Raw genomic sequence first — 16,194 nt, forward strand, 5'->3', positions numbered from 1 at the left:
AAAGGGAGAGAGACACACACACACACACACACACACACACACACACACACACACACACACAGAGAGGGAGAGAGACACACACAGAGAGAGAGAGAGAGAGACACACACAGAGAGAGAGAGACAGCACAGCCAGACAGCACAGACAGCCAGACAGCACAGACAGCCAGACAGCACAGACAGACAGCACAGACAGCACAGACAGACAGCACAGACAGACAGCACAGACAGACAGCACAGACAGACAGCACAGACAGACAGCACAGACAGACAGCACAGACAGACAGCACAGACAGACAGCACAGACAGACAGCACAGACAGACAGCACAGACAGACAGCACAGACAGACAGCACAGACAGACAGCACAGACAGACAGCACAGACAGACAGCACCCACCACTCCAATGGCATGGATCAATAGTCAACTATAACCCAGGCAATCCATTAGCAGCTCCAGCAACAGACTGAAGAATGGGTGTGCCTATCCTGGGAGTCACCTGCAATGATCCCTTGTAGAGGCTAGGTGGTGTGGTGGACCTGGCTGAGCTGCTGCAGAGGCAAGGTGATATGCTACAAAGTCTCCACTGCACACCTTCTCCTGGGATGCAACCACAACAGGCTACTTAAATTGCAAAAAGATGCCACCAAAAATGTTACCCAGCACAGACTGAAAGTAAAAATCTTTACTAAAATCAAATTAAGCACTTTTGCCCATGTGCAACTCAAGACTGCATCAGAATAAAAAGGATTTGTAATACAGGTGCTTAAAAATATGACACCACCACATGCAAAAAAAATTCATCCTTTTAAACACTGGATACATCAATATATTGGTATAACTTAAAAGTTGTACACACACACACACACACACACACACACACACACACACACACACGAGGGGAGTAGGTAGGACACACAAGAAAACAAACCTGGAAGGCTATGGCAGAGCCATCAGGACACCCTTAGGATACATGACCCAAGTATGTCCTTAACAGAGTACACTCGGGGGGTTGAGTATAAGGAGATTAGACTGGTAGCCTAGGAGTGAATGTGGGGCATTGGAGTGTCAGGTCAGTAACATGTCAGAAAAGCACTTAAAGCTGAACAGCCTCCAGAGCTAACCAAAGCCAGAATTTAACAGTTGCATTCACTTACTGCACCACCTGTTGCAATGGCCATATCCCTAAGCTGGTTCTTCCTGTTATCACCAAAACCGGGGGCTTTCACAGCAACTACCTGCAAGCCAACCTTCAACCTAAAAATAAAGAAAAAGTTGTGTTACACAATGAACCAAAACACACTTTAATCAAACATGCACAGTACAATTATCCAAAAATATCCTCATACTAGCTCCAATGTTCCATCTCAGACCTCAGTATTTCAAGATGCCAAACACTACCCACTTTGATTACTACAGTGACCAACTTCTGGGATATTCAATTTAAAAGCACAAGATGCAAAAAACTGCCAAAATTGGGTGATGCAACCTTAACACTTTAAATCCTCATGTCAAAAGCCTCCTCACTATACAGTATACCACATTTAACTCACCAAATTGCAGGCAAAAATTCCTAATTACAGAGTAGTATTGTTACCAACATGGTGAAGATCAGCTGAGCTACCAGTCTCTCATGGCACCACGAGGCTTCTTAGAAAGATGCCTACAAGCTTATGCTACTGTAGGCAAACAGGAATGGCTACAAATACTGCAGGCTTTCCCTACAACATACACCAGTGTTTACTATGGGGATGCATATTCAGTACCAACAGAGGAAACAAATACTCAAGATTACAAATCTAAAAACATTATCAATTACCACCCTCAGACGTTTCCTCCCTCAATCTCACTACGGATACATTTCTATAACACGTTCCTTAAAAGCCCCCCTGACTTTAGTAGGGGATGTACCCCTACAAGAGATACCTTAAAGGAAAGAAAGCAGCATAATAAAAAGTGTACTAGCAAAAACTATTCTTAGGTTAGTAAAGATTCAGGATTTCATGGGCCTTCTTTTAAGCAAAAGAATACATTTTAAAAAGGGAAGTTTAATGAGTACATGCATTTCACTGGTTAAATGAAAATTGAAAGCATACTATGAATTATAGTAGACAAAAGTATTCAAGACACACTTAACAGCTTAAATGTCTGTTAGTTTATACATTTTTACAGCAACTTTTCCTTCACTTTAAGTTTGCTCTAGAAGGCAACAGGTGAGCAGACTAGATATATACTTTGGACCAAATGTTACAGCAAATGAGAAAAATCAATACATATGAATTGGTCCTTCTGGGGGACCACATTCTAACAGACTATCAATGCAGTATGCATGTGTGCGCCTCTAGCTCCGTTAGTTTTAAAGGAAAACAACGGGATATCAAATCAAGTATCTCTACCTGATGTCTCTCTAAAATCCTGTTATGTGATACAGCCTCAAAAAACATAACCGGAGCTTTAAAAAAAATCCACTATTCTCTTTTACTGCTTAGGCTTCATACTTTTCCGTACTGTTTGACTTTCAGTTTTAAAACCAAGATGAAAACTGTCTAGTCGTCTCTTAAATAATGATGTCACATCTGCCATAGCTCTTGCTGAAGATTCTGGGAGGTTTCCTCCCCCAAAGTGACGTAAACACTGCCTTATTTGCATGCTGTACAGAATCCCTGTGATCCTCCCACATTGTGATGTCAACACTGCCTTTCCCAGCCCACTATTAACCTAATAAATGGACTAGGTGCTGTGTGGAACTCTTTTCTGTGTTAGCAAATCTGGTCGACTCGATTCATGTAAAGCACTTCACCAGCGTTTTGCTACTTCATAAGTAAGGTAAGTCTTATTACTTCTTAATAGTGTATCCTAAATGTAATCTGTCCCCGTTTCTATGCCTCCCTAGCTCTTATATTGTGTCCTCCCAAGTTTTTAATTGCACATTAGTGGAGTTATTTTTCTGTTTGTAAGGGTGCCACGTGCTTCCCTTTCGCAGCTGCATTTTTAGCTTAGCCTACTTATTTTCGTTTTGATCCAGGGTTTACATTTAATGCTGGCATCTTTTGTATTCTTGAGTCGGCCTGTGTTTCTGTGCTTGCTGCCTTTGGGTTTCCTTCTGAAGTAAGTGCATTGCTGCTTGTAGTAATTGTATTACTGTCTAGTGTTTTTAGTTGCTTGCTGGTGTTTTTTAAAAACTATGCTATATTTGTAGCTATATTTGGTTTTCTTTAGTTGATGCCTTGTGCTTCGCGACTGTGGTTGCTGGTGTGTTTTTTTAAAACCTTACTGTATTTGGTTTTCTTTAGTTTGTTGATGCCTCTTACTTCGTGATTACATGCTGCAGATGTTTTGTAATATTTTCAGCTGTTTGTTTCTGTTGTTGAGCTTCGCGTTTCGGTCTGGTCATGATTTTTATTTTTTATTTTTTTTTTAATATTAGTAATCCGTTTTATTGGTTATGCTGCTGGGCTTGCTCCGTTTTACAGTGTGTGCCATCAAACCTGCTACCTGCTTGAAACTTTGCCACAGCTGAATAGCTTTTTTCCCCGTTAGCTGGGTAATGAAATTATTTTAATGTGGACGCTGGAGCCATTAGGCATAAAACTTATTTATTGAGTAATTCTGCAGCCTGTAAACATACTTATGAATAGTCAGCAAGAGAGTGGTAGTAGTCCAGGGGTGGTTTCTGCAGCTATACTTGTTTCATGCAACTAAGCTAAGTGCATTTCTGGGTTCCCATGTAAGATTATTATAGCAGGTAAATATACAGTGATGTAGGCAATAGAGGTTCAGTATGTGTCCATAGTTTAGAGGTAGCCTCAGACGCTTCACAATGCTCAGTTACACAGAGTGCAGGTTCTTGTAAGATTAATGTCATGGTTGCTATCATCTTTTTTGAGCCTGCGTGTTTTGTTTTTAAATTAATGAAAAACGTAAGGGAAATGAGAGAAACAGAAGATAGATGGGAAAGGAAATGAGGAATTTTGCTGCTCGTACAAGCACAGCAGCTTAGTCATTGTAAAGCTGCTAAGCAGCATGCCTTGAGTGAGAGTTGCTGCCAATTCCTACTGAAATAATGGAATCAGCATGGCATATCTTTTTTTGACCAAGTTTGGTAGACAAAATACTATTTCTTTAGTCTGCAAAGTGATATTCTGCCTGTTAATATAACATTTTGTGAGAGAGTATAGCACACAAGCCACTGAGAAGCAAAGTCTGATAAAATCTAAGTCTGATAAAATCTCTAAAGCTGGTAAGCTTTTCTGATCTCAGTTTTCTGGTAGTGAAGTGCATGCCTTGCAACCATTTTTTTTGTGGCCAGGGATAGCACCATCATGGTAGGGGCTCTGAGTGAGAAGAAATAAAATAGGAGGAGGAACTTGCTAAAAGATACAGGTAACATGTGTAGTGCCTTCAGCTGGAGGCCTTCTAATGTCCATAGGATACAGCAAGGGGCAAGTGTTTGTGTGTTTTTGTGTGTGTGTGTGTTTTTGTGTGTGTGTGTTTGTGTGTGTGTGTGTGTTTGTGTGTGTGTGTGTGTGTGTGTGTGTGTGTGTGTGTGTGTGTGTGTGTGTGTGTGTGTGTGTGTGTGTGTGTGTGTGTGTGTGTCCGCAAGCAAGGGATCAATTATGTGTATGTGACCGCAAGGGGGCAGTTTTGTGTGTGTGTGTGTGTGTGTGTGTGTGTGTGTGTGTGTGTGTGACTGCAAGCAAGGGGCAAGTGTGTGTGTGTGTGTGTGTGACTGCAAGCAAGGGGGCAAGTGGGTGTGTCTGCAAGCAAGGGGCAAGTGTGTGTGTGAGACTGCAAGCAAGGGGGCAAGTGTGTGTGTGAGACTGCAAGCAAGGGGCAAGTGTGTGTGAGACTGCAAGCAAGGGGGCAAGTGTGTGTGTGTGTGTGTGTGTGTGTGTGTGTGTGTGTGTGTGTGTGTGTGTGTGTGTGAGACTGCAAGCAAGGGGGGATGTGTGTGTGTGTGTGTGAGACTGCAAGCAAGGGGCAAGTGTGTGTGTGAGACTGCAAGCAAGGGGGCAAGTGTGTGTGTGTGACTGCAAGCAAGGGGCAAGTGTGTGTGTGTGTGACTGCAAGCAAGGGGCAAGTGTGTGTGTGTGTGACTGCAAGCAAGGGGCAAGTGTGTGTGTGTGTGTGACTGCAAGCAAGGGGCAAGTGTGTGTGTGTGACTGCAAGCAAGGGGCAAGTGTGTGTGTGTGACTGCAAGCAAGGGGCAAGTGTGTGTGTGTGTGTGTGTGACTGCAAGCAAGGGGCAAGTGTGTGTGTGTGTGTGTGTGTGTGACTGCAAGCAAGGGGGCAAGTGTGTGTGTGTGTGTGTGTGTGACTGCAAGCAAGGGGGCAAGTGTGTGTGTGTGACTGCAAGCAAGGGGCAAGTGTGTGTGTGTGTGTGTGTGTGTGACTGCAAGGGGCAAGTGTGTGTGTGTGTGTGTGTGTGTGTGTGTGTGTGTGTGAGACTGCAAGCAAGGGGCAAGTGTGTGTGTGTGTGTGTGTGTGTGTGAGACTGCAAGCAAGGGGCAAGTGTGTGTGTGTGTGTGAGACTGCAAGCAAGTGTGTGTGTGTGTGTGTGTGTGTGTGTGTGTGTGTGTGTGACTGCAAGCAAGGGGCAAGTGTGTGTGTGTGTGTGTGTGTGTGTGTGTGTGTGAGACTGCAAGCAAGGTGCAAGTGTGTGTGTGTGTGTGAGACTGCAAGCAAGGGGGCAAGTGTGTGTGTGTGTGTGAGACTGCAAGCAAGGGGACAAGTGTGTGAGACTGCAAGCAAGGGCTAAGTGTGTGTGTGTGTGTGTGTGTGTGTGTGTGTGTGTGTGTGTGTGTGTGTGTGAGACTGCAAGCAAGGGGGAAATTTTGCCTCAAGATTTCTTGTGCTGTGAAGTTCATAGATACAACTGATTGAGTAGATTTTACAGGGAGCTGAGAGATGCAGGGCTGCAACAATTATTAGTGCTGCTTATGTCTGCTTGCTTTGCTAATATCACAACAGGTTGCTTGCTTTTAATGCAGAAGGCTGTGGTTTCTACTCGCATAGATGCATTTGTGAAACTGTACTGCATTGCAAATGGGGTGGATGATGCACTCCTTTCTGGTGAAGATTGTCATCCATTCCCTACTGCAGTATTACCAGCTTATTGTTCTTGTGTAAGATAAGTAAATTATTCAAAAAGGGCAACTATGACATTATTTGTTGATGACATGACATCTAATTTTTGGCTAGCAGCAACCGCTTCATTAGTTACAGATCGCTTTAATGTGGAATTATTTGCAGGACGTTTACTGCTTCAGAAATTGTGCGTATTTACTGATACTGGTGGACTGTAGAAGTCCAACTACACTTGTGATGGAAATATTCAGAATTGGGCAGTATTGTCATTATTGGTGCATGCATTTTGTTGCACTGTTTTCAGGAAATATGTTTGAAACAGTAAATATAAAACACCCACTAAAACTGGACTGCATTGTACAAGGAATATAATTTAGGTTATACCTCATATCATGCGTTCCGGCCCCAAAATCCGGACCGAACTACAAAAGGAGGGGGAGTATCCATATTCATAAAGGATACCCACACCTCCAGGTTAGTGGCAACGCACGAAGCATCGGAGACCATCCAGGTGCAATTAACCATAGGTAAAACTGCCCTACAGTTTGTAACATGCTACAGACCACCTTCTCAAACTCAGGAAACCCACACAGCCTTCCTGAAGACACTGGAGAGTATAAATGTCTCTCCAAACACCATCATATTGGGCGACTTCAACTACCCAAACAGACTGGGAACATTACTCAAGCCCCAACACCCTAGCCCAAAGGTTCCTTGAGTTCATAAACTCAAATGCTATGGAACAACTAGTCACCATTCCCACAAGAGGAGAAAATATACTAGACCTGATCATCACAAACATAGGGACAAAATGCTCCACACCGGAAGTATATCCCTCATTGGTGATATCAGATCATAAATTAATCTCACTGGAGATCCACATCCCGCCCCCACCCCCAGCAAAACAGACCACAGTGAAGAACTTCTCAAAAGCAAACTTCACACTTCTTAAGACTGGAGTGGTATCCTTCAAGGCCCCCGAGCCAGTGGAAACCACAACCCACGCTGCTGAAACCCTTACAAATGCCTTCTACGAGCACCTCCAGGAATGTATGGATCAAGCAATACCTAATAAAATCAAGACCTTTTCCACCAAAGGCAGGCGCCCAGTCTGGTGGACTCCAGCCATAAACAAACTCTACAACAAGAGGAGAAAGCTACTACATGACAGAGCAAAATCCCTAAAAGGGAAGGCATCTCTGATCAATACTAGCAAAAAACTACGATCACTCAAAATCATCCAAGGCCAACTTTGAGAGAAAAATCGCTAATGACACAAAAGACAATCATAAAGCCTTCTTTAGCTATGTTAGAAACCTGGGTGGAAACTCCCAGATATGCTCAGAATTAGTCCAAAATGATAAAAAAAAATCACTGAACCCACAGACATTGCCAACATACTGGCAGACAGGTTCAGTGCAAATTTCTCCCCTCCCTCCCCCCCAAAAGGAGAAATATCTATCCCACCAGAGTCTAGCCTCCCAAACATCTCAGATGCCCAGGTGAGAGCTGCTCTCTCTAAAGCAAAAAACACAGCATCAATGGGACCGGACCGGACGGTGTCCCCGGCTGTGTGCTACACGAACTCAATGAGGAACTAAACCTACACATAAGGCTGCTGTTTAATCTTAGCCTTACTACAGGATACGTACCCAAAGAATGGCGTACGGCAACTGTGCTCCCACTCCACAAAGGCGGTGCTTCTACGGACCCTGGAAATTACCGCCCCATAAGCTTGATGAGCCTTGTCTGCAAAGCTATGGAGAGGATCATAATGGAACTCATAAATAAAGACATTGGGGACCTACAGACACTGGATCCTACCCAATTTGGCTTTGTCAAGGGCAGATCCTGCCCCTTGAACTTGGTCGACTTTTTCGAAACAGTCACTAAGGCCATTGATGAGGGTAAGGCAGTTCACACAGCCTACCTTGACCTAGCAAAAGCATTCGACACAATACCCCACTCGGGCATCATAGAAAAGCTCACCAGCTTAGATGTAAACCCATATGTCACAAGATGGGTTGCAAACTGGCTCAAGGACAGAACACACAGGGTTAGAGTTGCTGATGCCATGTCAGACTCTAAGCCGGTAATGAGCGGTGTCCCACAGGGCTCAGTCCTGGGCCCCCTCTTGTTCGGCATTTATTTTTCTGAAGTGCAGGCAAACATAGGGGGATTGTGGCTGACAAAATTTGCAGATGACTGCAAACAGAGCACCATAATTGACACTCCAGACACAGACATCCTCCAGAAAGGTCTCAGAAATGGATAACTGGTGCCAGAGCCATGGCCTTAAGCTAAATGCCAAAAAATGTATAGTCATACCCTTTGGGAAAAACAAGGTAACCCCTAATTACCACATAGGTGGTAATCCATTAAACACGGAAGAAGTTATCAGGGACCTGGGGACCCAAGTTGACAGTAACCTCTCTTTTGACACTCACATTGCCAAAGTGGTTAGGAAGACCTTCTACATTGCCCACCTGATCATGAAGGGATTCACATCCAGATCAGGAGAGGTCATTGTACCCCTGTACTCTTCACTTATCAGACCAATGATTGAGTACAACGCCCCATTCGAATGTACCTTACCCGACACCTGCAGCAGTTGGAAAGACCCCAAAAGTTCCTCACCAAAAGGATAAAGGGGCTCAAACATATGTCATACGATGCCCGACTGAAGAAACTCCAGCTCTATTCAGTCGCATACCGTCTGCTCAGAGGTGATCTGTGCCTGACATACAAGGCCATGTCCAACCCGGAATTAATGGACATGCTCCACCTCAAAAAATCCAAATCCACCAGAGCCACGAGAGCAAGAGACTTAAACCTCAACACGGATATAAATAGGACGTGCTGGAGGGACAGATTCATCACCCAGAGACTCCCTACACTATGGAACAGAATCCCTGTCCATGTGAGGCAGAGCCCCTCAGTGACTCTGTTCAAGAGAAATCTTGAAGAGTGGATGGGAGATCGTAGGTTTACCCCGGGAATCATATCTGTATCATATCACGAACTGAAAGTGAAACAGACTGCCACTGGCTACATGTGTTATCTTTGAATGTCTGTTTCAGTGCTGTTGCAATGTCCGGATTCTGACTGCAAGCAAGGGGGCAAGAGTGCGCGACTGCAAGCAAGGGGGCAAGAGTGCGCGACTGCAAGCAAGGGGGCAAGAGTCTTGTGACTGCAAGCAAGGGGGCAAGAGTCTTGACTGCAAGCAGGGGGCAAGAGTGTGAGAATGCAAGCAGGGGGCAAGAGTGCGCGAGTGAACGCACGCAAGGGGCAAGAGTGCGCGACTGCAAGCAAGGGGGCAAGAGTGCGCGACTGCAAGCAAGGGGGCAAGAGTGCGCGACTGCAAGCAAGGGGGCAAGAGTGCGCGACTGCAAGCAAGGGGGCAAGAGTGCGCGACTGCAAGCAAGGGGGCAAGAGTGCGCGACTGCAAGCAAGGGGGCAAGAGTGCGCGACTGCAAGCAAAGGGGTAAGAGTGCGTGTGTGCGACTGCAAGCAAAGGGGTATGTGTGTGCGACTGCAAGCAAAGGGGTATGTGTGTGCGACTGCAAGCAAAGGGGTAAGAGTGCGTGTGTGTGACTGCAAGCAAGGCTTCTTATTTTTGGATTGTTAGTCTCAATTTGTGTGGTTTTCAGTCAAACTCTTTCGGAATAAAAGTCACTAAGTGAGACACTGAGTTTCTGCCTTCATAACCTTCAGAAAAATGCATGCTAAAGCAAGACCTGTTATTTCGATCAGCTCTCAGTTTATACAAGATCAATTTTTTGTACTGTTTTGATGTCCCCCCACATATATTTTGCCTTGTCCAGATTTCCTGCATTAACAGGTTGCTAGGTACATGCAAATAAATTGCTTTTTTAGAATTAGGCATATCCCAACCTCTCAACTGTCCCTGAAACTTGGCTCAAAATGTTGCTCTTCCCCTAATAATCCCTCCCCAGAAATTGCTATTTTGGAAGAAAACATGGAGGGTTTACCATTAACTGTAATAATCCAGTTAGGGATAACTTTCATTTCATAAAATGCATGTTTTTTTTATTTTGTCAGATGCTCAAGTTAGTAGTACTAATATTAAAAGAAGCCCCTTCTTTGACAGGTTACCAGCTGTATTGTGTGGCTATTATCTTTTTGAATCAAATTTTTTTTTTTTTTTTGGGACAATTGCTGCCAAATCATTAGAGACTGAAGAATGAAATCAATGACAGACATTTAAGTTTCAGATTTCATACCCTTCTGAAAATTCATACTAATGCAAGACCTACTATTTCATAATCTTTCCTAATTTGATAGGAGCAATAATCTTACTTCTATTTTATTTATTTTACTTATTTATTTATATTTGTTGACCGGGAGTGTCAGACTGGACGTAGGTCTATTTTCAGCGTAGGCCCGGGGAGAAAAGCTCCCCAGTAAAATAGACAGTAGTTACATTGGATTATAATGATTAACAATTTAACATAGCACTTGCAACATATTTACAGATGAAGAACATAGTACATCAATAGACAAATAGACATTAACAAATGTTACAATGAGAAGTTCCTGCTGTATAAGTACTAAGCTTATGAGCATCTGAGCTTGCTATAATCAAGGTAGTTAGTGGAGTGGAAAGAAAGGTAGTGGTTGGATGGGGTGGATGATATTAGACTGGGAGTTGCAAGGGCATAGCCAGCATATTTTTAGTTGCGCTTTTAATAAAGTTTTGAAGTGGGTGCATGACGGTACGGAGGTAATTGTGGGTGGGAGTGAGTTCCATAATTTGGCTATGGCGCAAGAGAATAGTGCTTCACCAGCAGAGTTATTGACTTTAATCTGCAAGTGATTTTTGTTGCTGGATCTTAGCGGTCTGGTGGTGCGATTAGGGTTGGAGTAGATTCTGGAGGGATGGGACATTTAGTGGATGGTTTACTAGTTTGTGGGCGAGTGAGAGTTGATACCACTGAAGCAGGTGAGGGAGTTCAAGCCAGCCCAGTTCAGCAAGTGAGACAGTGGTGACTATGGTAGGATGCCCCTGTGGCGAATTTGACGATTTTTGTTGTAGCAGGTCTCTAGCTTGTTTAGACCACATTGCCTTAGGTTGGTATATATTGGAGAGGCATAAAGTAGGGTGGAGATAAGGTGGGAATTTGCTATTGAAATCTTTGCTGCTTTGGTGAGAAATTGCTCTTCTGTATGATGCTCCTAGTTTTGTGGACTTTTTAATGGTCATGGATATGTGAATGTCAAATATTAGTTTATTTTCCGTTTCCACTCCTAGCAATTTGGTGTGTTCAGTTGGGTATATAGTGGTGTTGTCTTTTGCTGTGATGTTAAAGTGAGAGTTGTTTTGAGTAGGTTTGGTGAGTTGTAAGATGAGTAGTTTAGTTCTGTTTGGGTTGAGTATTAATTGGGCATCGGATAACCATGTTTCAGAGGAAAAGGCTTCCTGTGTGACTTTTTGCAGTTTTGGTAGGGACTGGGCTAAGCAGATTATGGTAGAGTCATCTGCATATTGTATGAGTGTGCCATGTTTAGTGGCAGAGGCTAGATTATTTGTTAACAGAAGAGTAGGGGGTCCAAGGATGGATCCTTGGGGAACCCCTATGGAGACCGGTAGTTGGGGAGATGTCATTCTGCCATACAACGGATTGTTGGCGGTCAGACAGGTAAATCTGAAACCAGTTGGTGACCGATTGTGAGAAGGATAGGTTATTGAGGACAGAGATAAGTTGTTTGTGTGGGACCATGTCAACTGCTTTTTAGGTCTAGGAAAGTAGCAGAGGACAGATAGCCATTGTTTTTATGCTGAAGGATAGTGTTAGTAAAGGAGAGTAAGGCAGTGGTGGTGCTATGGTTTGGTCAGAAACCATGCTGAGTACTGGAAAGGATGTGGTTAGTAAGGAGGTAGTCTGAGACCGGAGTGTGTATGCGTCTCTCTAGTATTTTGGAGAGTGGAGAGAATAGCTACGGGGCAGTAATTGGTTGGGGTGGATGTCTCCACTTAGGGCTAGTTTTAATATGCATGAGAGTATTAGTTCTCAGTTTTTGAAGGTGTTTGTTTATAAGGGAAACTTTATGATTGTGCTCTGTGGGTACTAGGTATGGTGGGAGGGTTACTATGTTAAGTTGTAGGGCTGCTTTATGTTTGAGTAATATAGTTGGTAGAATATGTGGGGGTGCAAAGGGATGGTTCTTGAGCTGGTGGGAGGGGAGTTGAGTGTGGGTGAGACATGAGTGGTGGTGTGAGTAGTAGTACAGTGGTAGTGGTCGAGTGGGGGAATGATGGAGCTTTAGTAGGATGTAAGATATGCAAGGAGAGTGCATGCAGTGAGCATAGGTAAGGTATGCTGGTACATATTAGTTGAGGTGTGATAGTAGTGGGAAGATGGAGGAGGTAGTGTTGAGTTAGCGCTGTGGTTGGCTATTGGAAAGATGGGAGGGGTTTGAGTCCAATAAAGGTGGGACCACCTGGGGCAGGAGGGAATAGGGGGGCAGGGTGGGGAGCAAAGTGGGTAGAGACCCTGTTAGTTGCTCGTATGAGGGGGCTGGAAACAATTACAAAGCAAAGGCAAGTATGTGTTAAGAAACAATCACAATTGACCAAGGACTGCTCTGAAACAAGTCATTTCTTAATTTCTCAGGTGGAAAAACAGGATAACCTTGTATCAGTAGGCTACTGTGGTCATAGTTTAAATTTACAAACACACAGTATTGATGAGTTATGGCGGATACTATTTGCTAACAGAAGGGAATAAGAGAAAGTGAAGTGTGTGTGTGTGTGTGTGTGTGTGTGTGTGTGTGTGTGTGTGTGTGTGTGTGTGTGTGTGTGTGGTGGGGGGGGCTGCTTACAAGCCAAAGCAGAGTGCTCTCCAGGGGAAAATTAATATTGGCTCAAACAGGTAGACACATACTCAAAGTTAACTGTAGCTGTTTGCAGACAGTTCAGACCCGGACTGCACTTTTCCGTTTGTGCCTTTGTCCCACTTCTATGTATGGCTTTGTCCTAATTTCTTGCGCTGAGGTTCATAGGTATTTCAGGATCAATTTATCCTTGCTTTTGAACCAGATTTCTCTGCTTGGTTAGTACACTGCTATAAAATGTAAAAATAAAATCTAAATCATTGTAGAAGTAAAGCAGTGTGTGTGTGTGTGTGTGTGTGTGTGTGTGTGTGTGTGTGTGTGTGTGTGTCTGCGTGTGTGTATGCACTACCATTTTTTTTTTAAATATTGACTCAAAAAAGCATGTGGGTGCTATCATGCAAGTCTAAAATATTTCAAGTTTATAGTGCATCATTTGTTAGCTATTTAAACAGGAAGGGAAGATAAGTGGCAGATTGCTTTGCAAAGCAGGGATTATTGCCAGTGCTATGTAGCTTAGTTTTAAATTTGACAGGAGTAGTGCAAAAAAAAAAGTCTCCCACTGTAAGGAGGAAAAGGCTGACAAGCAAACAGTACATTACTCTGGTCACCTGCTGTGACGAGCTGTCAATCACATGCAGATAATGGGTCAAATTACCATTGGCTCTGACAGCTAGGGAAGGTAGGTGTGAAGTGGGAGGGGAGATTGAAGAGCTAGATTTCAAGCTTCACAAAAGAAAGCAACTTGGCATTTCTAAGATGAAAGAGCTAGAAAATGCACCTTTCAGTTCTGTTCTGTAGCATTTGCACTGCTTGTGTTTTAAGTGGTCATTGAAAAAGGATAACATTTTAACCAAAAGTAGGGGATTTTAAGACTGCATTGAATGCCTGTTAAGTCAATGAAGTGACAGCAGCTTAAGGCAAAACGTGGCAGATCTGATGCAATTTTTTGGAGACAAATAATGCATTCTGGGATACTTAGAGGCAGAGTAAACAGTCTGCATTTTTTCAATATGCCAGACCCCATGTGGTCAGTGTCAGAAATTGCATCTAAAAATATCTAAAAAGCTCAAAATAATCTCAGAGTGCTATTAAAATGTAGGAAACATCAAACAATGATGAAATTAATATGTTTTTTTGAGTCTGAGGGCGCGGTTGTCCTTTAAAAGGAAAAAGCATGTCAGGTGCCAAAGCCCACTAGCCAACTGTCCCTTTTCAGAGGCTATTCAATAGGAGTACTAGCTGATACTGTAAGTCCCAACTATGCAAAGGAAGGTGGAAGGAATCAAAATCTGTACCATGGGTACAAAAAGATCAGTTTTTATTCCTCCATCCAACTGCCAATAAAACAGTGCAATTCACAGCACTTTAGTATATAGAGCACCAAACAGAACATGTTGCAGCCACACACGTACACGTGTTTATTTGATCACACTCCTTCTGCAAGGACTACCTTTATGCAGCAGGTAATCTATGGAGCATAACAGTAATGGGGAAATCCTGCATTTATCCAAAGTGAAATCTGTATCAGTCCCAAAGCCAATTTACAGTATACAACAGCTTAAATATTTTATAACAGTACACATTACCAGGAATATTTAGGCCACTGGTGAATCTGCCTTTGCACCAGCAAAGAGTCTCTCCTTTAGACCTTCAGGTGGGATACAACTTAACTGCCACTACTTTCCTGCAAGAAGATATTCGCAACTTAAACCAAGGAATGCAAAATACTTCAACCTTGCAGCTGCCCTCACATCAAAGTCCTGGTTACGTGAAGTCTCTCCCTTCATACTTTAAATGGGACCGCAAAGAAGTGTCAGCTGATGTCCCACACAACCACCATTCAGTAGAACTGTCTGCAATCGCTTTCAACAACAAATCTGTAATTAGAAACCCTACAAAGATTTGCTCTTTCAGCCGTTCTGGAATCGATCCAATCAATAGAAACATACCACTGTTTAAATTTGTTGACCAGTTAGTCCCACTAGGCCAATGGCCTTCCTTCTATGGCCTTCCTTAGAGACCCTATGTGGTAAAACTGAACTGGGTACATTTGACCAGGGCACTCTTCAACCTCTACTCTTTCTGAAAGATGAGATTTTTTCCATCCACCCAAGCTTCCACCAACTCTGGCAGATGAGGCCTCCGTTTACCATCTCATTTGGGCAGCCTTTACCTTCTAGATCATCCACTGTCCTTGTTAGTGGCCCACTCTCTCTTCCAGTGCCTCAAAATGCATTACATTTTTCTTCACAAAGTTCACAGCAAGACTCACCTTGGATTATCACAAGCCCTTTGATCTTACAATATGAAACTACACTGCTTCAGGTTTTTGCCACAGCATGAAAAGCCTATTCCTTTCACTTGCATCCAACATCCTTCATGCTGTTCTCAATGATTTTTACAGATAAGCTCTTGTGGTGTAACCAGTTCACATTAAATTACTGCCAGCAATATAAATGCCTGCATGCCATTTACTATACTGTTCTAATTTTATCAATTACTGTAATTTTATCAATTACTGTATTCATTGTTAAGCTATTCTCCCAGACACTCTGCTGACAGCAAACAAATACTTCAGTTATGTACACACAAAACCACCACAATAAGAGGGCTAAAAAAAACCACTCACCTCTGATAAGCCATACAATTCAGACAGGCACTGAAACAGAACAAATCCTGTTCTTTAAGCTCCAAAATAAAATCAAAAGGAATAAGGGAGACGAGCCAAAAGTTTGGACAAGTTATGGTTGGTCAATTTTCCTGTGCTGGTAAGCAGCAATCAAAAAATCCCTTCAGACAGATGCGCAAGCTTCCAGACCTTCTCATGCATTAGTCCTCCAGTTCTAAAATAAAAATCAGTGCTACATGCAAGCCTCTTCATTCCATTTTTAAAATCAACCCATAAACTATCAGCTTGTTAGTCCACATCCAGAGTATTACTGGACATCTGAGCAACTGAGAACATTTTATTTTGGCTCCTCAATTTCCAGCCTTTCGAAGCATTTTTCATGGCAACTGTTACCCTCCTGTGGTCTGGTGCAAGGCAGACTAGATAATTCCAAATGTCTGGATTTGGAATCTTATTTTGCTGACTGCAAGAGCAGTCTTTATGACGCAAGTTTTTAAGTTTTAACTGCTGGGATTCCCCTACAATTACTGCAAGAACAAAACAGTTGCAAGTAGCAAGAAAATATCTGGCAAGTTTGACAACGCTTGAACCAATACAGAATCCCAGAACCAAATTCATTTTTGTAAG

The 16,194-nt window shown here is 43.1% G+C and overlaps 1 protein-coding gene across 1 annotated transcript in view; it reads right to left on the minus strand.

The window, feature by feature from the left end:
- Window positions 1-16,194, minus strand: part of HSPD1 (heat shock protein family D (Hsp60) member 1) — a 194,488-nt gene that overhangs the window by 120,862 nt on the left and 57,432 nt on the right. Inside the window, exon 8 of the mRNA XM_044060304.1 lies at window positions 1,154-1,253. Coding sequence (XP_043916239.1) covers window positions 1,154-1,253 — 100 coding nt within the window. The remainder of the gene's footprint in view (window positions 1-1,153; window positions 1,254-16,194) is intronic.

This window comes from Protopterus annectens, chromosome 2.part0, assembly GCF_019279795.1.
Source record: "Protopterus annectens isolate FY-2018-M chromosome 2.part0, PAN1.0, whole genome shotgun sequence".
NCBI classification, from domain to species: domain Eukaryota; kingdom Metazoa; phylum Chordata; order Ceratodontiformes; family Protopteridae; genus Protopterus; species Protopterus annectens.